Here is a 25,801-nt window from a genome sequence, read left to right on the forward strand (position 1 = left end):
AGATGTGTTTGGAAATAGGTTCTGCCATTTTGTGATACTTATCATTTCTAATGCCTTAGTTGTCAGAAGTGAGTTAACGAGGAAAGGGGAATATTAATCATAAAGCTGGTAGCTACCAAAAATTGGATACGTGTAAAGATTTAAGGAAAGTGCTAAAAATACGGCAATATTTAGAAGAGGATAGATTAAGAAAAAGAACTGAAAGATATACTTTATGTAATGTAGAAGTTTGAGAGAAGTTAACCAAATTTTTCTTCTCTCAGATGCTCCTTGGTTTTGGCTCTCATTCTGTTACTTTCTCATCCTAATGAGAAAATCTTGAGAGAAAATTACATTTTTTCATTTGGGCCCTGTGAAAACATTATATTAAAAAGTTAGGTGTATGAATTAGCAGGTAGCCATTAAAGACTTTGCAGTTTGTCTCTTCAGTAAATATCATTTTTGTTCAGATGTCAGTATTAGATTCAGAAGGCATTTACTACTTGATTTTTGCTTTTAAAAGCATGTTGGCTAAGTTAATTGGAAACTCATTTGTTTACAGTGGATGGAATGCAGGTTTCTGCATGTATCTAGCTTAAAAAGGTGATTTCATTTACTCATATGAAATAAGGCTTTTTCATTTTGTGTTATTTTTCCCCAGAGACAGAATACAGTCTGCATTAGAAGATGAAAGTATGTTTGTAATTACTGTAAGTTTTATATTAAATTTTTTCCTTTATAAATGCTTAAAATTCAAATGTTTTTAGTAGTAGAATTTGATTTTTGATCCTCCATCTAGAGTTTCTTCATTTAAAAAATTTTACAAGTAAAGATACAATAATCAAAATTGATTTACATTATAGAGTAAAAGGTTAAAGTTCTCTTTTATCCCTCATACTGTTCAGTCTAACAATTTAGTACATATTCTACCAGACATTTTTCTCTGCATCTTTATACATATATACACATACAATTTTGTGGGGTTTTTTTTTTTTTTTTTTTTTTTTTTTTGGTACGCGGGCCTCTCACTGTTGTGGCCTCTCCCACACAGATTTTTTTCACTAAATACATGCTGCAGTACTACATGATCTGCAGTTGGTTGAATCCTCAGGTACAGAACCTCGGTTACAGAGGAATGAGCAGTACAGAGAGCTAACTGTAAAGTTACATTTGGATTTTCGACTGTAAGGAGGATCAGTGCCCTAACCCTTGCATTGTTCAAGGGTCAGCCGTATTTCTTTCTTTTAAAGCAAAATAATTTTCAAGCACTGTAACTCCAACCTGTCAAAAGTCAAACCCACTTTTGTCTTTCAGTGGATGGCACCATAGCCAACTTTCCAAGGAACCCGAATGTTCCCTAAGCCAGCACTTCTCAAACTTTACTGTGCACATGAGTCACCTGGGGATCTTGTTAAAATACAGATTGTGATTCAGTAGGTCTGGGAAGGGGCCTAAGATTCTGCATTTTTTTTTTTTTTTTTTTTGAGGTACGCGGGCCTCTCACTGTTGTGGCCTCTCCTGTTGCGGAGCACAGGCTCCAGACGTGCAGGCTTAGTGGCCACGGCTCACGGGCCCAGACGCTCCGCGGCATGTGGGATCCTCCCGGACTGGGGCACGAACCCGCGTCCCCTGCATCGGCAGGCGGACTCTCAACCACTGCGCCACCAGGGAAGCCCAGATTCTGCATTTTTAAGAGGCTCGCAGGTGGTGCTGATGCTGTTGGTCTGTAAACCACACTCTGAGTAGCCAGGGTTTAGACCCTGCTCTCTGCCTCATCTCAAAATTTAGTCCATCATCAGATCTTGCTCACTTTAGCTCTTCTGTTCCAACTCTGACCTCTCATCTCTGTTCCTCTTGCCACCACTTAAGCCAAAGCCTTCATCATTTTTTGCAGGAATTATGGCAATAACTTCATCTAGTCTCCCTGCTCTATACATATATGTAGTTTTGGGTGGTGGTGGGGTTGGTTTGGTGTTTTTTTCTTTTTTACTGTATAGTATGATTTCATTTATACCTTATACTGAGAGTTTTTTATTATTCATCAATATTTCTTAGTTTTTTTCATGTCAATTTGTATACGTTTACCTTATTTTTTCATAGTATGCCAAAGTATAAATGTGCCATAATTTTTTTCAGACATTCTGCTGGACATATTTGTTTCCAGTATATTTGCTATAGTTATAATGCAATGAACATTCTTCACACTTACCTACATATTTGAGTATTTCCTATATTTCTGGAAGTGAATTGTTGGGACAAAGTTTGATAGAGTTTGTCATGTTGCCTTCCTAATGAAATGTACTAGTTTACACTCTCACAGTGTGTGAAAATGTTTACTCTGCCATCAATCATTTGATTTTGCCAGTTGGAAGGAAGGTACCTTGTTTTTTTTTTTTTAATTAATTAATTAATTTTTGGTTGCATTTGGTCTTCGTTGCTGTGTGCAGGCTTTCTCTAGTTGCGATGAGCGGGAGCTACTCTTTGTTGCTGTGCGCGGGCTTCTCATTGCGGTGGCTTCTTTTGTTGTGGAGCACGGGCTCTAGGCGCGCGGGCTTCGGTAGTCATGGCACGTGGGCTCAGTAGTTGTGGCTCGTGGCCTCTAGAGCGCAGGCTCAATAGTTGTGGTGAACAGGCTCACAGGCCTAGCCGCTCCACGGCATGTGGGATCTTCCTAGACCAGGGTTTGAACCCATGTCCCCTGCATTGGAAGGCGGATTCTTAACCACTGCACTACCAGGGAAGTCCTAAAGTTTTTAAATGTTAATTTCCTAATATGCCCCATGACTGCATCCTACCCTTTATTATGATTTGTTTCATTTTGTTTTGTATTTTATTTTTCCCAAAAACAACGTCTCTGGGGAAATAGAACTTAAAAATTTTAAGCATAACCAAGAATTAAAATATCAAGTAAGAGCAGCTGCACATTGATCTAGCAGTTTGAAACTTACTTATAAAATTTTTTCAAAGGTGAATATACAGATTTGCTATGTTAAAATGGTTGTAGGTGGTTAAATATACTTATTTCAGATTCTCTTACCTTTCTGTTGAAATAATGTTCTTGAGGATCTTCTTCTCTTTCCACCATTTTTTTTTAATAGGTTCTTAATGCCAGTGAAAAAGCAGTTGTGGAAGCATTATTTCAGAGAGATTCACTTGTCCGACAAAGTCAGGTATGACTAGAATTTTTACATTTTTTTGGTGAAATATGGAGAAAGGTAAATGACATAAAAGAAACGAAGTTTTTTTTTGTGTGTGTGGTACGCGTGCCTCTCACTGCGGTACGCGGGCCTTTTTTTTTTTTTGGTACGTGGTACGCAGTACGCGGTACGCGGGCCTTTCTTGTTGCGGAGCACAGGCTCCGGATGCGCAGGCTCAGTGGCCATGGCTCACGGGCCCAGCCGCTCCGCGGCATGTGGGATCTTCCCGGACCGGGGCATGAACCCGCGTCCCCTGCATCGGCAGGCGGACTCTCAACCACTGCACCACCAGGGAAGCCCTGAAGTTTTTTAAGTCAAACTTTTTTCTTAATTTTTTTCTTTTTGATCTTTTAATTTATAATTAAAAAGAATTAAGAACCTTGTTTTTTATTTTCAAATAATAGCCCCACCATTTCCAGGAATAGCCTGTTAAAAGCTGTATTATTCCTATAGAAAATACCTTTTGCCATAATATTTATACATCTTTAAAAAGTAAAAACAGTGATAGAAAAAATTGTTACTTGGTATTTTTGAATTAGAAACCTTTTTTTTAAAAATTAATGGTAGTAGTAATACTACTTCAAATAAAATACTTACAGATTTTATAGTTAATACTCTTTTTCCCCTCCTTTCCTAGCTGGTGGTAGATTGGTTGGAGAGCATTGCCAAAGATGAGATTGGAGATTTTTCGGATAATATTGAGTTTTATGCAAAGTCAGTATATTGGTAAGTCACTAAACTTTTATTGTTGAAGTCATTTAATGTTGGTTTTGTTTATTCATCTTTCAACAAATATTTATTCAGTTCTTACTGAACTCAGTCTGTGAGCAAAACAGATAAAAACTCTGCCTTTGTGGAATTTATAATTGTATAGGAGAGTTAGACAGCAAATAGATATATATCCTATTGGGTGCTAAGAGCTTTGAAAGAAAAATAAGAATCAGAGTTGATGGATAGAGGATGGTAATGGGAGTTACTTTAAGTAGAAGAGGTGACCAGGGAAAGCCTCTCTAAGGAAGTAACAGGTAATAAGAGTAAGAGGTTTTTAAGAAATAAAGGAGGCCAGACATGCAAAAATTTGAGGGACAAGTGTTCAGGGCAAGAACAGGAACTACAGAGACTCTAAGAAGGTAAAGTATTTGCACAAGGAGGCCAGTGTGAGCACAGCAAAGAAAAGAATGGTAGGAAATGAGATTGAAGAGAGCCAGCTCATATAGGACTTTTACAGGTAGCCCAGGTAAGGGTTTGGGACTTTATTTTAAATGTGATGGGAAACCTTGAGAATAAAAGAATGACATGGTCTGATTCAAGTTTTCAAACAATCACTTTGCCATATTTTCTTAATAATCATAATTGATTATCAGGAAAACAATTCTCCCATGTTTCTAGCTACTTGTATGTGTTTTTGTTTTTTAATTGCTTTTCCCTGCATCCTTCAGTGCTTCTAAATTATTGTAAGACCTTGAAACCAGAAAGCAAGTACCCCTAGGTTAAAGGGACAGTTTATTTCAAGACTTAAAGAAAAAGTTCAGTTTGCCTTTGAATTCAGTAACATTATATATGTATCAAGTCTATAAATCAATTGTTTTTTTCTCTGCTTAACTAGGAAATTAGTGCTACCAAATTTTTTTTTTTAATCTTAAATCTTGGTTAGTTGTGGTTTTTCTGAGAGAAAGAGAAATTTTCATTTTCAGAAAAAAAATTTTTTAAGTTAATATGTCCTGTTAAGGTTTTTACAGGTTTTTTACGAGTTAGTCTCCTTTTCTTGCCAGTCAATAGAAGAGAATAGAGAATCCTTTTAAAACAGAGCCACACTTCTGTGGTCATTTGGTTTTTAATGAGGCATCAAAGCAATCCAGTGGGGAAAGCAATGTCTTTTGAACAAACCGTGCAGGAAAAAACTGCATATCTATGTGAACAAAGCTTAGCCTTGATACCTCTCTCACACTGTACCCAACAGTTAATTCAAGATGGATCATAATCCCCAATGTATAAGCTAAAACTGTAAAGCTCTTAGAGGAAAACATAAGAGGACATTTTTGTGACTTGGCGAATAAGTGATTGTCACAGAAAGCAGTAATCAGGAGAAAGAGATTGATTTGACTTCATCAAAATTAAAACCTCATTAAAAGACATCATTGAGAAAAGGAATTGGTGGCAATCCGCAGACTGGAAGAAACGTAAAGAACCTGTAGTTCATAAAGAACTACAACTCAGTAGCAAGAAGACAGCCAGATTAAAAAGGACAAAGATTTGAACAGATTCCTCACAAAAGCAGATAGTTGAATGGCCAATAAGGCATGAAAAAATGCTCAACATCATTAGTCATCTGAGCGAAAATGCCCTTTTATATTAACGTTTTGCATGTTTTTTCTGAGTTTGTACTCTCTTTCCTTGACTTGATTTTTTTAAGTAGACCTATTAAAATTCCTCGTTTAAAAAAAAGTTGTACTTATTCTTTCAGGGAAAATACTCTGCATACCTTGAAACAGCGGCAGCTCTCTTCTTACATAGGAAGTGTCCGTCCTCTTGTCACTGAATTGGTAAGTGTTCTTTGAAATGGAAGTTGCCTTCAGAGTTAAGTGATTTTTATTCCTAAAGGCTGATAATTTTTATTTTCTTGGATCCTTGTTTTAGTTTCCAGAAGGACTGCATATACTGTTTAACTCTAAAAATTACTAAGTTGCGTTTGAATTTGATGGCATATATTTGAACCCATCTGTGGCCTATAGATTGTAAATTGTAAAAGGAAGTATAGAAAGTGTTCTTGATTTGCCAGCATTAAAACAAATTAATTTGATTGTAAATTGTAAAAGGAAGTATAGAAAGTGTTCTTGATTTGCCAGCATTAAAACAAATTAATTTTGACTTTATAGCAAGGTTTGACTCTGCAGCTGTAAGGTGGTGACCTATGAAAGTTCTTTTATATAGAAAGCAGGGGAAAAAAATAAAGCTTTGTGAATTAGCTTGAGGTTAGAAGGGTCATTCTAGGATATGAGTTATAGGAGTAATAGTGGATTTGAAAAGAACGGGAGTCTAATTATTGTAGAAATGAAGGAACAGAACTTTGTGATAGGTGGAGGCATGTGAATTAAATGTTTATAGTGAAAAGTGAGAGAAGTAAGTAACAGTCGAAAAAATAGGTAAAATTCCATTTGGTAACAAAAGTGTGTTTCGATGAAAATTATTTGGAAACTACTGAAAGTTCTTGTAATAAATTGTAGCAAAATTACCCCTGTAGCAAGCAACTAAAAATCATTTACCCTTAACATCTGGAAAGTGGTGATTTCCTTTTGCTAGAAAGAAACTATTTGTTCCAAAATTGAATGATTATATCTGTCTGCAAAATATTTGTGAAACTAGCCAATTGACCTATTATGCCTTCCAGTTTTTGAATTGATAATCATATTACTCAGTAACATTTGGAATAAGAATTACTCCTCTTTTAAAGTTACATTAAAATAGCTTTTAATCTGAAATTCATCATGTAGATCAGGGGTCCCCAACCCCCAGGCTGTGGACTGGTACCGGTCCGCAGCCTGTCAGGAAGCGGGCCACGCAGCAGGAGGTGAGCGGAAGGTGAATGAGCGAAGTTACATCTGCCGCTCCCCGTCGCTCCCCATCTCCCCGTCGCTCCCCATCGCTCCCGTTACCGCCTGAACCATCCCCTTCCCCCCGCCAGCCCCCCTGCTGTCTGTGGAAAAATTGTCTTCCACAAAACCGGTCCCTGATGCCAAAAAGGTTGGGGACCGCTGATGTAGATCATGTGTGCTCTTTGCCACAAAAATGAGGACACTATGTTATCCCCAGTGTTTTCTTTTTATTGTTGAAAGGTAGTTGGTAGGAATAACTGAGGGTGGAGGTATTTATTAGAAATCTGTTTTAAAATTTCTTTTGTTGGGTGTTGGTGTGCTTTGTATAGCATTAGTCCCATACTGGGCTCTCTTCTCGTATGTTCTCAGAAAGAACCAGCTAAGCACCTTCTAGTCACAGAGTGCATTGTGATTCCTGCAGTTTCTCCTCTGCTCACTCTCCATCTAGGCCTAATTCTGTTTAGGATTAACTGGGCCATGTAGTTGCTACAACAGGGTAAAGCTCAAGTCAGCTTGAATTATGAGTAGAATTTCTAGAGCTGCTGGGCTGGACTAGGGCTGTTTCCAGCTTGCCTGACTGAAGTATGCACCTTTGTGGACCAACAGAGTCTGTTTTGAATGGGCAACAGACAGCTATGTGGCTATCTGGGACACTTGTGACACTTTGTTCCCTTTGTTACTTAAGTAAATTCAGTGAATTTATTTCAGTATGTAATTCAGGAGACATTTATCATCTCTTGATGTTTACATTGTATGTGCATATAAAGAATTTATAGTTGATGATTTAATTAATTAATTAATTTTTGTAGGACCCTGATGCTCCCATAAGACAGAAGATGCCCCTTGATGATCTGGATAGAGAAGATGAAGTCAGATTACTTAAATATCTTTTCACTCTGATTCGTGCTGGAATGACAGAAGAGGTAAATGATGTATATACCCTGCTTGTCCAATATCAAAAAGTCACAGACTGTAAGTTGGAAAGGATCTTTGTGACCACTGAGTATGCCTCCTCAATGCAGTAATCTTTTTCACAGTATTTCTGGATCTAACTCCTGTTCCAACATTTCTGGTAATAAAGAACACATTGCTTCAGAAAGCAGTGCACTTCAGTTTGCACAACTCTGGTAGAAAATCCTTTGTAAGAAGTCAAACTTTGCCTTCCCATTAGTGTACTGCATACCCTAGGCATAGCCCCATTATTTCTAGTTTGGATTTTTTTTTTTAACAAATTCAATGAAGACTTTTTTTTTTTTTTTTAGTAAATTTATTTATGGCTGCGTTGGGTCTTCATTGCCGCACATGGGCTTTCTCTAGTTGTGGCGAGTAGGGGCTACTCTTCATTGCGGTGCGTGGGCTTCTCATTATAGTGGCTTCTCTTGTTGTGGAGCACGGGCTCTAGGCATGCGGGCTCGGTAGTTGTGGTGCATGGGCTTAGTTGCTCCGCGGCATGTGGGATCTTCCTGGACCAGGGCTTAAACCCGTGTCGCCTTCATTGGCTGGCGGATTCCTAACCACTGCGCCATTAGGGAAGCCCCTATTTCTAGTTTGGATTTTTAAGAGTTAAGAATAAGTCTGACCCTAATTGCTCTTCTAGTTGATACTGTCTAGCATTTGAAGACTATGGTCCCCTCAAATTTCTTCCTTTTAACTTCACCTCTTTAATATGTAACCTCCTGGGCTTCCCTGGTGGCACAGTGGGTGGGAATCTGCCTGCCAATGCAGGGGACCTGGGTTTGATCCCTGGCCCGGGAAGATTCCCACATGCCGCGGAGCTGCAAAGCCCATGTGCCACAACTACTGAGCCTGTGCTCTGCAACGAGAAGCCACGACAATGAGAAGCCTGCGCACCACTCGCTGCAACTAGAGAAAGCCCGCGCACAGAACAAAGACCCAACACAGCCAAAAATAAAAACAAATAAATAAATAAATTTATTAAAAAAAAAAGTAGGGGCTTCCCTGGTGGCACAGTGGTTGAGAGTCCGCCTGCCAATGCAGGGGACACAGGTTCGTGCCCTGGTCTGGGAAGATCCCACATGCCACGGAGCGGCTGGGCCCGTGAGCCATGGCTGCTGAGCCTGCGCGTCCGGAGCCTGTGCTCTGCAACAGGAGAGGCCACAACAGTGAGAGGCCCGCGTACCAAAAAAAAAAAAAAAGTAACCTCCTTTGTGATAGTTAAGGTCTTGTGTGTAAGGTGTGAAGTATCTGATCAGACAGCTTACTGGATGGCTCTGTGGACTTTTTTTTTTTTTTTTTTTTGCGGTACACGGGCCTCTCACTGTTGTGGCCTCTCCCGTTGCGGAGTACAGGTTCCAGACGCGCAGGCTCAGCAGCCATGGCTCACGAGCCTAGCCGCTCCGAGGCATGTGGGATCTTCCCGGACCGGGGCACGAACCCGTGTCCCCTGCATCAGCAGGCAGAGTCTCAACCACTGCGCCACCAGGGAAGCCCTCTGTGGACTTTTTAGATGAGGTAGTCTGATGCATAGGAGCTTCAAGCTTCAGATATTATGCTGTACCTGTTTTGCTGTACTCTTGGTAATGTTCTTTAGATAGAAATATGTTAGCTCAAAGTGTTGTTTGTTCTTCTGTGTTACAAACCACTAGCATATATTAAGTAATTTTTATAGTAGTAAGTGTTGGATTATTAAACATCATTCTTATTTTTTAATTAAGAAAAGAAGGGGGATTCCCTGGTGGTCCAGTAGTTAGGCCTCTGAGCTTTCACTGCTGAGGGTTTGGGTTCAATCTCTGACTGGGGAACTAAGATCCTGTAAGCCACGTGGGTGGCACGGCGCCCCCCCCCCCAAAAAAAAAGGAAAGAAAGAAAGAAAAGAAGTAACACGTACTCATTTGTTCAGAAAATATTTGAGTCCCAGCCACTCTGCCAGGTGATGTGCAGGATACTAGGAATCACAATGGCAAGTAAGGATGTATTTTTAAAAACAAAACAAAAATATGATCACATTATTGAAAGTCTTGAAAAATAAAAACTCTCAAGGTCCCACTACCTTTACATAATCACAGATAGTGGGGTTTTAAAATTTACTTACAAGCCTTTTTTTGTACATCTTTTTTTTTCACTTTACACGAGCCTCTCACTGTTGTGGCCTCTCCCATTGCGGAGCACAGGCTCCGGACGCGCAGGCTCAGCGGCCATGGTTCATGGGCCCAGCCGCTCCGTGGCATGTGGGATCTTCCCGGACCGGGGCATGAACCCGCGTCCCCTGCATTGACAGGCGGACTCTCAACCACTGCGCCACCAGGGAAGCCCAAGTCAATAGTTTTGGTATATTACAGTATTGATTTTTTCATTGTGATAAAAGATATATAACAAAATTTGTCATTTTAACCATTTTCAAATGTAAATTTCAGTGACATTAATTAAATTCACAGTGTTGCGAAACCATCACCACTATGTTTCTAAAACTTTTTCATCACCCCAAGCAGAAACTCCATAACCATTATGCAGTAGTTCCCCATTTCCCCTTTCTCTCAGCATTTGGTAACCTAATCTTTCTGTCTCTATGCATTTGCCTATTCTAGCTATTTCATGTAAGTGGAATCATACAATATTTGTTCTTTTGTGTCTGGCTAATTTCACTTAGAAAAATGTTTTTAAGGTTTTGCATTCAGATTTTGTTCTGCCTTTTTTAGGTAGCATATCAAATATTTTTAAAATATTTTTCCATGTTGCTACATAGCTTTCATAATTTTTAAAAGTCATAAATCCAAAATGATGTTTTGGGTATGATACTTTTTAACTGATTCAATTTTTTTTTTAATATTTATTTATTTATTTTTATTTATTTGGCTGTGCCGGATCTTAGTCATGGCATGCGGGATCTTCGTTGTGGCGTGTGAGATCTTTTAGTCGTGGCATGTGGGCTCTTAGTTGCAGCATGCGGGATCTAGTTCCCTGACCAGGGATCAAACCCTGGCCCCCTGCATTGCGAGCGTGGAGTCTTAACCATTGGACCACTAGGGAAGTCCCTTAACTGGTTGTATTAATCAGATTCTGTAGGTTCAAATGACAGAAGCCCAACTCAAATTACTTACAGGTCGAGGATTGATTGTCTCATGGAACAGAGAAGTATAGAGGGTTATATCTGGTTATAAAAGCAGGATTCGGGGACTTAGAAGATGTCATTAGGATACTGTCTCTCCCAGGCTCTTGACACTCCTCTCTGTGGCTTCATTCTCAAGAAGCCATTTGTGTCCGTGATGGCCGCCAACAGCTCCAGCCTTACATCCTCCTGCAAGCTAGCAACCCCAGCAAAAGGAGTGTCTCTCTTTCCCAATATCTCTGGCAAGGGTCCTGGGAGTGATTCTTGTTACATCACATGCCTAATCCTTGAGTTCAGAGATGGAATCATATGACCTATTCAAACCATATGAACTAAATGGGGAGAGATGGTTCCTAAAGAGATGATGGACCAACAAACATGTTTCTATCTCACTGGTATATCAAGCTCATCTGATTGGTCACATTTAACATGAAGAAATATCATCTTTATGGGCTGAATGAGCAATAGCACCCTGTCATTATAGAGACTAACAGTGTTTTTGTAATACTTTTACATAAATCAAGGGTCATCAGCCTCTTTAGCCCATTTGTCTCTAGCAGAATTACATGCCTGTGGGCACCGTGGGCACCTAGTGGTAAGCCCAGAATCAAAGAGCAAATGGATTATTAGGGAAAGAAAGAAAGGAAGGAAGGGAAGGATGGAGGGACGGAGGGAGGGAGGGAGGGAGGGAGGCAGGAAGGCAGGCAGGCAGGCAGGCCCACGGGCGGGCAGAGGCCACAGAAAGACATGCATATGGCTGAAGTGAAACGCCATTACTGATTGTCTACACCATCCTTTGTCACATCTATGCCATAAGTTATCTAATCCTCATAAATTGCTTGTACTTTTCTATAAGGCACAAGTACTTCTTTAGTACTGCATTGGTTATATGACCAATCACTGTTTCTTGTTTCTAAAGGCACAACGACTCTGCAAACGCTGTGGTCAGGCATGGAGAGCTGCAACACTTGAAGGCTGGAAGCTCTATCATGACCCCAATGTTAACGGAGGTATTTTAATTGATTTTATTCTGAGAGTTAGCTCTAAATGGCAATTTTGTGAAGTATAGCTTTTGTTTTTAGAAATTGTTGAACTTAGGAGATCTCATTTTAAGCTATAAACTTTATTTCTTTTACTGTTTTATAGGAACAGAATTAGAACATGTTGAAGGGAATCCATATAGATGCATTTGGAAAATAAGTTGTTGGAGAATGGCAGAAGATGTAAGATATAATAAAATATTTACTGATACTGATTTTTACTCATAATTCACTGAAGGCCTGCTGAAGATGCTATGGAATGTTGAGAGTAGTTTAAGACTAAAGTTCCTGTTTTTGAAGAACTTCCAATCAAACTGAAGAACAGGGCAGGCTTTACGAATCAGAGTTATTCAGACACACTGAGTACTAAGAATTAAGCACTGAAATAAGGCAAAAATACAAAAAAAGGTAGCAGATGAAGTCACAGAATAAGCACTGGGCTGGCTTCCAAAGAGAATTGAACCGATCTTTTAAAAATTACTAGGATTTGAGTTGTTGGGCATGAAAAGCAGAGAAAGGAATTGTCGGTAGGATGCCTAGGTTGGGAAAAGTCAAGGGAAGGTAGGTTTACCAGGTTGGAGCAGATGGCTCACAAGAGGAAATACAGTCAGTTCTGTCATGACACCACCTACGCATTCCTAAAAATCACTACAGCATGACAAATTGTGGAGAAAATCCACAGGGCTTTTAGGGAAAATAGAATTAAGAGCACAGTACTCAAAAACCACCAGTGACACATAAAAAGTTAAAAACTTAATAAAAATAGCACAGTGTCACTCTGTTAAATAAACACATAAATACTGCAACAAATATGGCAGTTTACCTTGAAAAAGAACTGGAGTTTGCTTGTGGAATGAGGTGTCAGAGGGTTACAGCTTGTGAGTTATTGAGAGGTGATAGAAGGAGGTTATCTGAAATGAAACAAAATTGTAACAGTTGATGTGGATGGATTTAGCTTATCATACACCTGGAGAGCCCAGGGAGCTGGTAGATGTTTGAGGAGTGTCAGTTTTGTGTATTTCCAAGTGGCTTGGTTCATTTAGGTGTTTTCAGTATTCAGCTAATGTTTCTTGTGCACAAAATTGTGCATAAGGAAATGCGAAGTTTATATTATGTGCAAATCATTCCTTGATAAATCAATTGCATTGGAACAAATACACATTTTCAAAACAAGCATTGTAGCAGAACTGACTGTAATGAGAAGATGACTGAAAAAACATAAATTAAGAGCAGGCAGTGGTGGTCCTCAAGTGCTGCTCTAAGGAATGGGAACTTTGTACCATAGATAGTGGTGAGCCATCAAAACCTTGAGGGCACATGACAGCAGTGCTTTAAGAAAATTAGCATGGCAGTGGAAAATAGGCTTAAAATTGAATGAACTAAAGACTGAGAAACTAGTTAGGAGGCTGTCAGAGTTATTCAGACACTAAGTAATAAGGGCCTGCCCTGGGTTAATATGTAGAGTACAAAAGAACAGAACAAAAATGGTCAGGACCAGAAACTGGAAACAACGCAGAGGAGGACTCAGTTGTATAGTGAGAGTCTCTGAAGTCTCTTGTTTGGATGATGAGAAAACAGGAATGTCATTAATAGAATCCAGAAGTAAAATGGGATAATTTCATGAACATAATTAATTCTACTTAGGAATTTGATGCAAACTGATGCATGACAGGCTCCAAGTGTGCTTTGTTTGGATGTTGTTCTTAGGTCACTGTCAGGTAGTATTAGGTATTTAGAAACTTCATAGGGGAAAATACCTATACAGAGTCTATCTGGAATAAAATTTGCCTATAATAAATAATCAAAGCATCCATTAGATTTGAATCTGCTTTCACTCTGTATTTGAAATTTAGATATTTGACTTTTCAGGAAGATTTCAGCATTGGCTATATCAAACTAAGGGGTCCTTCCTTCTTATTCCCCTACTAGATCTTTTACTAGAGTTTAGAAACTGTCAGGTGAGTAAATAAGTTCATTTTAGAAGACACTGCAGATTTCCAGATTATGAAAAAGTTGACATACTAAGAAAAACAGTAGTTCAATTTTATTTATATTCATTATATTTCAGGAGCTTTTTAATAGATATGAGAGAGCAATTTATGCAGCTTTAAGTGGGAATCTCAAGCAGGTATGCGATTTATTTTAATAATTCTTTTTTTTCTATGGAATGAAATTATATATAATATATGTCATATATATAACCATATATAATAATTGTATAAGCTTAAGCTACTAAGAATAGCAATGATAGAGATAATCATGAAATAGAATAGTAACTTGAGGTACTTAGTTTGATCATACACCAAATGATGTTTTATTTATTTATTTTAATCTTACTTTTTTTTTTTAATTAATTAATTTATTTGGCTTCACTGGATCTTAGTTGTGGCACGAGGGATCTTCTTTGCCGCATATGGGATCTTTAGTTGCGGCATGCAAACTCTAAGTTGCAGCTTGTGGGATCTATGGAGTTCCCTGACCAGGGATCAAACCTGAGGCCCCTGCATTGGGAGCGTGGAGTCTTAGCCACTGGACCACTAGGGAAGTCCCCCAAATGATGGTCTGATACATGAAATCAAATTTCAGTTTCTAAGAATTGTAAATTTAATTCCAATACACATTTATTGATGACTATGGTTCCCATAGCTTTATCCAGAAGTGTTCCACAAAGGCACAATGACTGAATTGTCTCACACATGGGTGTGTGCTGCTCACAACTCCTACCCCCTACATTTTACAGCGGTTTTGAGGAATGTAACCATAACACTGAAACACCATCTTATATCAGCATGGAAAATTGATGCTATTGTGTGCTCATCATGGAAAAAATCATAATAGTTCAGACTTCTTAGAAGATGTGGTTTGAGGGACTTCCCTGGCGGTCCATTGGTTAAGACTCTGAGCTTCCATTTCACGGGGCACGGGTTCAATCCCTGCTTGGGGAACTAATATCCCTCACCTCATGCTGTGCAGTGCAGCCAAAAAAAAAAAGGAGATGTGGTTTGAGGGGTGGAGAGAGGAGGTTATTTTGGTATGATATTTTATAATACACAATGTCTTATGTCATTATAGTGACTTTATAGTCCATATAAGTGGGTGTAACTGCTTTTCCTTTCTTTTTTGTTGGCTATGTCTGCATGTTTCTGTTTTGGAATGGGGTAAAGCTGCTTCCTGTCTGTGACACCTGGGAAGACACAGTGTGGGCCTACTTTCGGGTGATGGTGGACAGTCTGGTAGAACAGGAGATCCGGACATCAGTAATAACTCTAGATGAAACTGAAGAACTCCCTAGAGAATATTTGGAGGCAAAGTGAGTGAGTTGGTTTGTTTTTCATCATGAGGATTTGTAGTATTCTCTGTGAAGTTTCATTTTGTAGTCTTTGTTCATATTATTTATTAGCGTTACTTTATCCCTTTCCTTGTTCTTTCTTTCAAAGTTGGACTTTAGAAAAGGTTTTTGAAGAACTTCAAGCTACTGATAAAAAGGTAAATATTAATATTTTAGGATAACTGGAATACGAAACTAAATGTTACATTGTGCACTGTAGCTGAAAGGCACAAAAGTATGTGAAATCTTGTTATATTCTCTTTTCGTTTCCTCACCTCTTATTCATATAAGAGATATTCTTTAAAAAGAAAAAACTTAACTGCATATTTAAATGATACATCATTTCTGTTTATTTGGTTTAGGATTGGTTTCATCTAAATATATGGTATGCATGTAAGCTAATTTATCCCTTTCTTTTTGAAAAATTAAAATATATAATGGCAAATTAGCAAGACTTTCTTTTCCTAGATCTCAAAATAATCCAGTATTTTTTAAAGTAATATTCTTTTTTTGGGGGGGGGGTATGCAGGCCTCTCACCACTGTGGCCTCTCCTGTTGCGGAGCACAGGCTCCGGACGCGCAGGCCCAGCGGCCATGGCTCACGGGCCCAGCCGCTCCACGGCATGTGGGATCCTCTTGGACCGGGGCATGAACCCGTGTCCCCTGCATCGGCAGGCGGACTCCCAACCACTGCGCCACCAGGGAAGCCCTACAGTAATATTCTTAAAAATTTTTTTAAATAACCAAAGTATGTACTTGAAACAAAATAATCTAAAGATGTATAAGTAAGGCCTTTATAAAACTTCCTCCCAACCTCTTTATGGTTATTCTCATTCACTGAGATGATAAAACATTGATATGTATCCTACATATCCTTCTCCATAATCTTACAAATATATGTAGATAATGTAGATATTCCAGTATAGGATTTTGGTTTTTGAGGTTGTTTTTCACATCATTCTACCTACATTAGTCTACGGCTTTTTTTTCCCCCATTTAATGATACTGTCTTTGAGTTAGTGGATATAGATTTAACAGCCTAACTTATTATTTTTAATAGGTATATAATGTTCTATAGAATGACGTATCCTTTTTTTTAATCATTCCCCTTTTGGTGATATTTAGGTTGCTTCTAGCACTGCAATGAACATTCTTATTTATTTATTCTTATTTTTTTATGCTTATCTACTAGTCCTGTTTCTTTACAAGTTTCCTGAAAGCAGGAATGTTGGGTTAAAGGGTATATGTATATTAAGTTAATTTCCTTGTTGTAGCAATTAATTCATACTCCTACAAGTAATTTATTAATGTGGCCATTTCCCTGCATTCTCACTAGTCCCAGATATCACAGTTTTTTTTATTTTTTGCCAATCCATCAGATTAGCTGGGAAATAGAAACTCACTGTTCTTCTCATATTTCCCTGTCTATTCATAAGGCTGAGCAAATTTTCCTGTTTATTGACCATTTTTGAATTTCCTATTTAGAGCTTTCACCTATTTTTCTGTTGGATTTTATTTTTTCCTTATTATTGTATAAGAGTTCTTTGTATAGTAAAAAAAATGTAGTGCTTTCTCTATCAAGTGTTTTTTTGCCAGTCTGTTGTTTTGGAGATTCCAATGAATGAAAATAAAACAAGAAAGTCAAGGAATAGATACAAACTTAGAAACAGGGGAGCATTTACATATGATGAGAGTGTAAATCTAGAAACTCAAAGATGCAGTAAGTTACTAGAATTAATAAGAGAATTTTTAAAGTATCTACATTCAAGACAAAGTTATGAAAAAAATCATATCCTTTTTGTAATTGTTACAGCTAGTTAGAAAAGGATTTAGCTCCCTGCAAAAGTCCCGTTTAAATTATTGACCAAAACTATAAGATACCCAGGAATAAAATTAACCAGGAGTTTGAGGACCTTCATAAAAAACTATAGAATCCTATTGAAAGACACAAATAAATAGATATACCACATTCCTGGATGAGGTGATTTGATATAAATCTCAGCCATTCCAAAATTAACATTGAAACCTAATGCTTTGGGGCATTATTTCTGAACAGAAAATTTCCAAGTAGAAGAATAAGTGAGAATGGCGAGAAAAGAACAATAATTAATAGGGTATTTGCCTTCCTCAATAATAAAACAATATAAAGATACAACAAAACAGTATCGAATTGTCACAGGAATAAATAGATCATCGGAATACGAAAATCCATATTAGATCCAAATATATATGAGAACTTAATAGTTGTAGATGACAGAGATGACGTTTCCTTTCAGAGTAAGAGGGATGGTTTATTTACATACATGGTATGGACATAATTGACTTTCCATCTGGAAGAGAACAAAGCTAGACCTCTGCTTCATGCCATGTATTAAAATCAGTTCCAGAGGGAGCAAACATTTGAATGTGAAAAAGAAAAAATATTGGAAGAAAATTTAGACAAATAAAAATCAAAATATATTTGACCAAAAATATATGAATTATTTGCTTCAGAAAAAAATCCAACAGCAGGTTACTTGTAAATTTTGTCTGCTCTGTGCCTAATCACTATTTTGATTGGTTTTATTACTTTTGGTGCCATTTGCAGAAGAGAATACCCAAAGAATGCTTTCAAGAACCACTGTTGATGTTGAAGGAAATCTTACAGTTTATTTTGATTTGGTCACATGTGCCCTTCTTTTCTGGTTCACCACGGACTGCCAAGGAAAACTGTAGTAAAATATAAAAAATAAAAGTTTCATAACATTCACAGAGATTAAATTGTTTTATCGCAATTCTCTGCTTTCAAAGATAATGTTGAGCCTTGAGTATATATTTCCAAGGGCAGTATCTTTCTCATGTTTTACTTTATTTTGGTCTCCTAAGACCCTTCATCTCCAACTTTTTCTTTGTATATGTTCCTTCAAAAGTTGACATTTTTAGCTTACCAATGAGTACATACTGCAGAATGACCATAGTAGATTTATGGAAAATGTAAAAACTTTTTCAGAGAGTTCTGGAAGAGAATCAAGAACATTATCATATAGTTCAAAAATTCCTTATCCTGGGAGACATTGATGGTAAGATATATTTTATTTCACTTTGTATGAGTTCTTTGTTTTCTTTAGTAATTTTGTAAAAAGTTATCAAAACAGTGCATATGACTTACCACATTTTGTCATCTCTATAAATACCAACGTATCTGAATGCAACTATTTACTTAATTTTTAGAAAATAAAGTTTGAATTTAATCCAGAGTCTGTTTTATATGATGGTTCTTAACAATGAGATAGTGAACTGGTAGTGGTATAGGAATACAGTAAATGTCCTTGGATAGTGTTTATATCTCTTCTTTTGATTTTTATCCCTATTGTTGCATCTTTGCTTTGATTGCTTATAGGTCTGATGGATGAATTTAGCAAATGGCTTTCCAAAAGCAGAAACAATCTACCTGGACACCTCCTTCGCTTCATGACTCACCTCATTTTGTTTTTCCGCACTCTGGGACTACAGACCAAAGTAAATAAAAATGAGCTGTATACCCTTCTCTGCAAGATTGATGCTTTATACACCTATTGTCAGGAAAACATGCTACTTTTTGGTTGTTGTTTTCTGGAAATGGTGACCATAGTCTCATATGGTCACTCGATGATGATTCACTGCAGGTTACTTGTTAGGGTTCTAATCTGTGGCTGCAGAATGCTGGTGGTTACCTGGATTTTGGACAATTTATAACTTTAATCCTCATCAGTACCCAACTCTAAATCAACCAGCTAAGGTAACTGAGCCAGACTAAGTTCTCTGAGATCTTAAACCTTTGTTTTCTTTTTTCTTTTTCTTCTGTCCTAAATGGTAACACTTTGGTCAGAGTACATGTAGAAGGCAGAATGATGCAGTAGTTGAAAGCTTGGGTTTTGGAGTAAGAATCCTGGATTCATATTCTTACTCAGCAGCTTCTAGCTGTGTAATTCTGGGTAAATCTCCTTAGGTCTTAGTTTCTTCCTCTGTAAAATGTGAACAATAATAGTAACTACCCACAAAGAGTTAGGGTAAGGCAATACATGAACTTTGCTAAGCACTTAGTTATTGCATGTAGTTATTGCTCAGTGGTAAGTATTAAAAGTCATTAAATCATAGCGGAATTTTTATTAGATATATTGCTGGTACACATAAGCAGTTGTATTTATAATTTAATAATTATATCTTATTTCCTATTAAGGAAGAAGTTTCCATTGAGGTTTTAAAGACATACATACAGGTAAACTTTGAGAAACCACAATTATATATATTTTTTTACCATTTTAATGAAAACAAAAATCAGAATGATAATATTTTAATATCTAGTGGCAGGAGAGTCATCAAAATCCATAAAGTTCTTTTAATTGTCATAAATACTTTCTTTTGGAATTTAAAATTCTGTTTAGCAGCACAAATCTATATCTGTATGAATCTCTCCTAAATATATTTGAAATTTTGAAGTGAACTTTTTAAAAAGCACTGTTGATCCTAGAACTTGTTTAATTATTGACATACTTTGATCCTTTTTTGTTTTTTAGCTTTTAATAAATGAGAAACATACAAATCTCATAGCATTTTATACCTGTCATTTGCCTCAAGACCTCGCTGTTGCCCAGTATGCATTATTTTTGGAAGGTGTTACAGAATTTGAACAGCGCCACCATTGCCTGGAGCTGGCTAAAGAAGCAGGTAAAAATGGTTGAGAACATCTACTGGGCTTTGTAGGCAGGTTATCATTTTGGCTTTAGTAACATTTAGCCTTCTAGTTTTAAATCCTATTTCTCTTACGAGGTGAAAAGGAATGAGGTTTTCAGTGAAATTCTGTTTTAGGAATGAAATAACCTATACTGTAACTCGTGTGAAATATCTTTTAATTTTGGCATTTTCTTTTATAATGTCTTTCATATTTTACATATTTTTAAAGAAGTGTTATCCCAAATTTACCACATCATTGTGACTGTTTAGAGAATATTAGTGTGAACGATTAATTCTTGTTTTTGTTTCTTCAAAAAATTCTTTAGATTTGGATATTGCAACTATAACAAAAACCGTAGTTGAGAATATTCGGAAGAAAGATAATGGTGAATTCAGTCATCATGACCTGGCCCCAGCCCTAGATACTGGCACTACTGAGGTAACATGAGGGGAAGAGAGAGGTGTGTTATATAACTCCTGATAATCCCTCATGTTATGCTTTTGTGAACTTCTACCTTAAAATACTCTGGCTTCTTTCTTTTTTAAAGAATTTTTCTTTGTCAGCCAAGTTATAAAAATTGGCAGCAAACTTAAGGTCTTGTGTAAGGAATTGCTTAATAGTAGTATTATGTTAAGGGAAGTTTCTTTAATGGAAAAAACCTGAGCATTGGATTTTTGCTCATCAGATTATTCTAGATACTTGATCAGTCACTTTTTTTGTTTTTTGGCTGAGTCGGGTCTTAGTTGCGGCACTCGGGATCTTTTCATTGTGGCATCTTTTCGTTGTGGCGGGTGGGCTCTTCGTTTTGGTACGTGGGCTTCTCTCTAGTTGTGACATGTGGGTTTTCTCTCTCTGTTTATGCCGTGTGGGCTCCAGAGTGCATGGGCTCTGTAGTCTGCGGCACACGGGCTCTCTCATTGAGACACGTGGGCTTAGTTGCTCTGCAGCATGTGGGATCTTAGTTTCCTGCATTGGAAGGTGGATTCTTTACCACTGGACCCCCAGGGAAGTCCCGATCAATCACTAACTTTTATGTAGCTTACTTATTCCTATTTTCAGAAAAGAATAGAAAGTTTTATCTAGGAAAGAAAAAAATTTTAGAGTAGCACTTAAAGGAATTACATGATGAAGTTGGTGGGACATCACATATATAATTCCAGATTCACAGTCTGGTAAGTTTTTTCTATAATTTAATAGAGACCTATTAAATGTGAAAATAAACTGAGAAAAGCTATTTTCTTTCATTATTTTGTATAACCTGAGGGAAAATATTCACTAGAAGTACAGACATAAGCTGGTTCTACTAATTTGTAGAATATCGTAGAAAAAACACAGTTGACATTTCTTTTTTCCAATTAAATGAATAGGAGGACCGTTTAAAAATCGATGTAATTGACTGGTTGGTATTTGACCCATCGCAGAGGGCGGAAGCACTAAAACAAGGCAATGCCATAATGAGGAAATTCTTGGGTATGCTGTATTTTTATATTCTTTTTTTTTTTTAAGTTTTTGTTCTGTTCTAGAACTTTGTTGTTTGTTTTTCCAACCCTTCCAGTAGGGTAACGTACAAAACAGCCACTGTTACGGCTGGTATTGTGAAACAAAACATATTTAATAGTGACTTTTCATATCCTACTCAATTTTGCATATAATCTCAAGGCTTTGAAAAAATTGAATTGCCTTTTTTTAAGACACAGAAAAGTATGTAAAAGTAATTGCATTTAATGAATCCTTTTGTGACTGTTACATTGAGATAAGGAAAAGCCCAGCCATTAAGTAGAGAGATCACCCAGACCTTTAACAGAAGTACCTTGAGACATGAAATGGTTACAGGTAGCTGTGAAAGTTGCAAACCAATAATTTGATTCCTTTAGAAACCATTACACGGAAATCCATATGTATTGAAAAACTGTATATCTTTTTCACAGCATCAAAAAAGCACGAAGCTGCAAAAGAAGTATTTGTGAAAATTCCTCAGGATTCAATAGCAGAAATCTATAACCAGTGGGAGGAACAAGGAATGGAGAGCCCACTTCCTGCTGAAGATGATAATGCTATCCGAGAACACTTGTGCATTAGAGCTTACTTGGTGAGATTGTAAAAACCACAAAACCTTTCTTTATGATGACTTTCCTGATTCACTCTCAGACCTTGAACTGTTTTTCCAGAAGTGGTGATTGACTCATTATCTTAGCTCCCTTGCGACTGTGGGACTGACTGATCCATAAGAACTTTGAAGACAAGACCTGGTCTTCATTTGCATGAGCCTCTAATCAGTGCTAACCAACTAAGAACGTTTCACATGGTAGATAGTGTGTGTGATGTCTGAAATGTATGTTTTCTTAAGATTCTTTGAATGCTTCTCTCAACTTTAACATTTCTGCTTTTGGCAGTAACTGAAAAAAGCAAGATATTCTGTATTGTGACTAAACAACATACTCATTCAAAATTCATTCAACAAATAATGAAGTGATTGGCTAGGTTCTAGGACTAATTCTGGATGTCTTTCTATCCTTGCCCTCTAGAAGCTAATAGGCTCGTCAAGAAGACAGACAAGTAACTATGTGAACATCACAAACAAAACACTTATTCACCATGATTTTTTTTGTATAAAAAGGAAATATTAAACGATTTTACTTCTTGCTACTGAAAAATTATTTCTAAGAATCAAATTTTTAAAAACTTTGTTGAATATATGTGAACAGTTTTTTGTTTTGTATTTCTCTTTTATTTTGCATTTTAGGAAGCCCATGAAACCTTTAATGAGTGGTTTAAGCATATGAATTCAGCTCCACAAAAACCTACTTTGACACCTCAAGCAACTTTTACTGAGAAAGTGGCTCATGAACACAAAGAAAAGAAATATGAAGTAAGTTGAATGTAGATGAGACGTTCTATTGCATCTCAAAAATACATGTCATATATTTAAAGAGATCATTTTTTCAGCAGTTATATTCCTATTATAACAAGTGATCTTCCTTACTACTGTTCTACTCTGAAAAAAAGCCATCCCTTTAGTTACTTTTCTGTAGATAATTAACCAAACATGAAACATACCTTCAGGTGACAATAGTGCTCATTTACATGGTTAACATTTTAGCGTTTTATTGAACTGCAATCCGTCGATGTTTGTTTTTATATTTGGCTTACTGAATGTCAACTCTTTAGAATGATGTTCCATATATGTATATTCCTGTCTGTACTTTACAGATACATTATAGTCTGTTATATATCTGCCTTATGTTTGTTTTGCAGATGGATTATGGTATTTGGAAAGGGCATTTGGATGCCCTAACTGCTGATGTGAAGGAGAAAATGTACAATGTCTTGTTGTTTGTTGATGGAGGGTGGATGGTGGATGTTAGAGAGGTAAGCTGTGTGCATTGTTCATAGCTAAAAGCAAAAATTATGTCTTTTTTTAAAAGTTTTTTGAATAGGAGCAGCTACAGATCCTATATAACCTTTGTACTTATAACTAAACATCCCATAATTTAACCTGAAATACTAGTTAGGGAATATAGAAATGTTTGACTCTTGGGTAAACTATTTTTCCATATTTAATATGTTCACTTAGGGTAGTAAAATCTGATTTTTAAAAAAAAATTTATTTATGTATTTATTTGATTGTGCTGGTTCTTAGTTGCAGCAGGTGGGCTCCTTAGTTGCAGCCAGTGGGCTCCTTAGTTGTGGCATGTGAACTCCTAGTTGCAGCATGCATGGGGGATCTAGTTCCCTGACCAGGAATCGAACCCAGGCCCCCTGTTTTGGGAGCGTGGAGTCTTAACCACTGTGCCACCAGGGAAGTCCCAAATCTAATTTTTTAAAGTTCTGGACCTAAAAATTAATTATATATTTATTCAACTCAATTTATGGATATGAAGATAAGTCTAGTAGAATGAGTAAGGCATATATAAAGCAGTGGTTCTCACCTCTGAGCTGTCCATTTAAATGATCTGGAGAACTTTTAAAAAATACTGGTTTGGTTCCACTAGTGGTTACCACTAGTGGGGAGTGGGGAGGGAGGGGCAACATAGGGGTTGTGGAGGGGGAGGTAGGAACTGTTGGGTGTAAGATAGGCTACAAGGACATACTGTACAGTATGGGGAATATAACCAGTATTTTGTAATACCTGTAAATGGAATGTTGCCTTTAAAAATTGCATTAAAAAAAAAAACTTTTAAAGAGTCCTGAAAAGACATGACAGTTAAATGTAGTATGTGATCCTAAACTGGCTCCTGCATTGGAGGAAGAAAGATGCTATAAAGGAGAGTGTTGAGTCAGTGATGTTAAGATATTACGTCACTGTTAAATTTCCTGACATCGTTAACTGCATTGTGATTATATTAGAGAAACTTCTCTTTATTAGGAAGTAAACACTGAAGTATTTAGAGGTGAGGGAACATGATTATGCAGCTTGCCCTCAAAGGGTTAAAAAAATGTATTTATAGATACACATACAGATGCAAATCATAAAGCAAACAGGGCAAAGACTGAACAAAGGGTGAGGGTATTGAGATATTCTTTGTACTATTGTTGTAATTTAGTTTGTTTGAAATGATTTTCAAATAAAATATCTTTTTAAATACTAAAAAAAAAATACCGGGTTCCACTTCCAGAGATTCTGGGTTAATTGGTCTGAGATAGGGCTGGCTGGCTTTTTTTTTTTTTTTTTTGCGGTACATGGGCCTCTCACTACTGTGGCCTCTCCCGTTGTGGAGCACAGGCTCCAGATGTGCAGACCCAGCGGCCACGGCCCACAGGCCCAGCTGCTCCACGGCATGTGGGATCCTCCCGGACCGGGGCACGAACCCGCGTCGCCCGCATCGGCGGGCGGACTCTCAACCGCTGCGCCACCAGGGAAGCCCTATCTGGAGAGCTTTAATGTGTAGCCTGGGTTGAGAAACCAGTTACAGAAGTAATAAATACCATAAGAAAAGCACAGATGAAGCATTTTGTGAGCTTAGGAAAAGAAAAGGTTCCTTCTACCTGGAAGAGATCTGGACAGAATGCTTGAAAGGTGTAGCATTTGACTGAATCTTGAACGAACTGGGTAAATTTGGATGAGCTGAGGTGGGAGAAAGGAAGGATGCTGCAGGTAATAATGGTGTGAGGGAAAGGCATTGAGGCTTGCTCATGGGGCATGACAGAAACATGGAGTAACTCAGTTTTACCTCTGCAGACCTGATGATCTGTCCAAGGATTGTAAATGCTGGATTCTTGGATATTAGGTATATTATTTTGAACAGAAAAATCCCAGGAGTATGTTTGGTATCTTCCCTTCTGCATTCCCTGAATCTTAGTATAGTCACTCCTTTTTCACACTTGATCTTAGCCAAAAGGTTGAGAAGCGATCATCACTCCTTTTTTATTGTTTGTTTTGTTTTGGTTTTTGCTACTACATTTTTCTAGTTCCTCTGGCTTCCCTTTTTGACCAGAAGCAAAAACATTAGGGACAGGAGACTAGATTTGAGCCCCTATTTGCTACTATTCCTGATACAGTAACTCTGCTGACTTCATAAATAGTTTTGAACCTTTAGTAGGTTCCTTGGGTTTTCTCTTCTATTTCATGCTGCTGCTCACGAAGATAAAATTTTAGTGTTGCAAAATGCTAATTAAATGGTATTTAAGGTTTGAAAAGACTTGATGCCTTATTTATACATAAATCTTTGTTATTCTAAGTATTAATTAATCTTAGATTAGGGACTTCCCTGGTGGTGCAGTGGTTAAGACTCCAAGCTCCCAATGCAGGGGCCCTGGGTTCGATCCCTGGTCAGGGAACTAGATCCCACATGCATGCCACAACGAAGAGTTCGCATGCCACAACTAAGGAGCCTGCCTGCTGCAACTAAGACCCGGAGCAACCAAATAAATAAATTTTAAAAAAAGATAGTGAAAGTCACAAAAC

At 37.5% G+C, this 25,801-nt stretch overlaps 1 protein-coding gene across 3 annotated transcripts in view; it reads left to right on the forward strand.

Moving 5' to 3' along the window:
• NUP107 (nucleoporin 107) overlaps window positions 1-25,801 on the forward strand; it is a 44,305-nt gene that overhangs the window by 14,494 nt on the left and 4,010 nt on the right. For all 3 annotated transcript variants that reach the window (XM_082666566.1, XM_082666567.1, XM_082666568.1), the window contains 19 exons: window positions 641-689; window positions 3,078-3,149; window positions 3,814-3,902; window positions 5,641-5,719; window positions 7,579-7,692; window positions 11,755-11,845; window positions 11,982-12,058; window positions 13,944-14,003; window positions 15,040-15,185; window positions 15,313-15,361; window positions 18,193-18,262; window positions 18,583-18,701; window positions 19,402-19,440; window positions 19,739-19,889; window positions 20,222-20,334; window positions 21,264-21,366; window positions 21,825-21,985; window positions 22,640-22,765; window positions 23,152-23,265. In XM_082666566.1, coding sequence (XP_082522692.1) covers window positions 641-689; window positions 3,078-3,149; window positions 3,814-3,902; window positions 5,641-5,719; window positions 7,579-7,692; window positions 11,755-11,845; window positions 11,982-12,058; window positions 13,944-14,003; window positions 15,040-15,185; window positions 15,313-15,361; window positions 18,193-18,262; window positions 18,583-18,701; window positions 19,402-19,440; window positions 19,739-19,889; window positions 20,222-20,334; window positions 21,264-21,366; window positions 21,825-21,985; window positions 22,640-22,765; window positions 23,152-23,265 — 1,822 coding nt within the window. The remainder of the gene's footprint in view (window positions 1-640; window positions 690-3,077; window positions 3,150-3,813; window positions 3,903-5,640; window positions 5,720-7,578; window positions 7,693-11,754; window positions 11,846-11,981; window positions 12,059-13,943; window positions 14,004-15,039; window positions 15,186-15,312; window positions 15,362-18,192; window positions 18,263-18,582; window positions 18,702-19,401; window positions 19,441-19,738; window positions 19,890-20,221; window positions 20,335-21,263; window positions 21,367-21,824; window positions 21,986-22,639; window positions 22,766-23,151; window positions 23,266-25,801) is intronic.

Source organism: Grampus griseus (genome assembly GCF_964374135.1).
Source record: "Grampus griseus genome assembly, chromosome: 11".
NCBI classification, from domain to species: domain Eukaryota; kingdom Metazoa; phylum Chordata; class Mammalia; order Artiodactyla; family Delphinidae; genus Grampus; species Grampus griseus.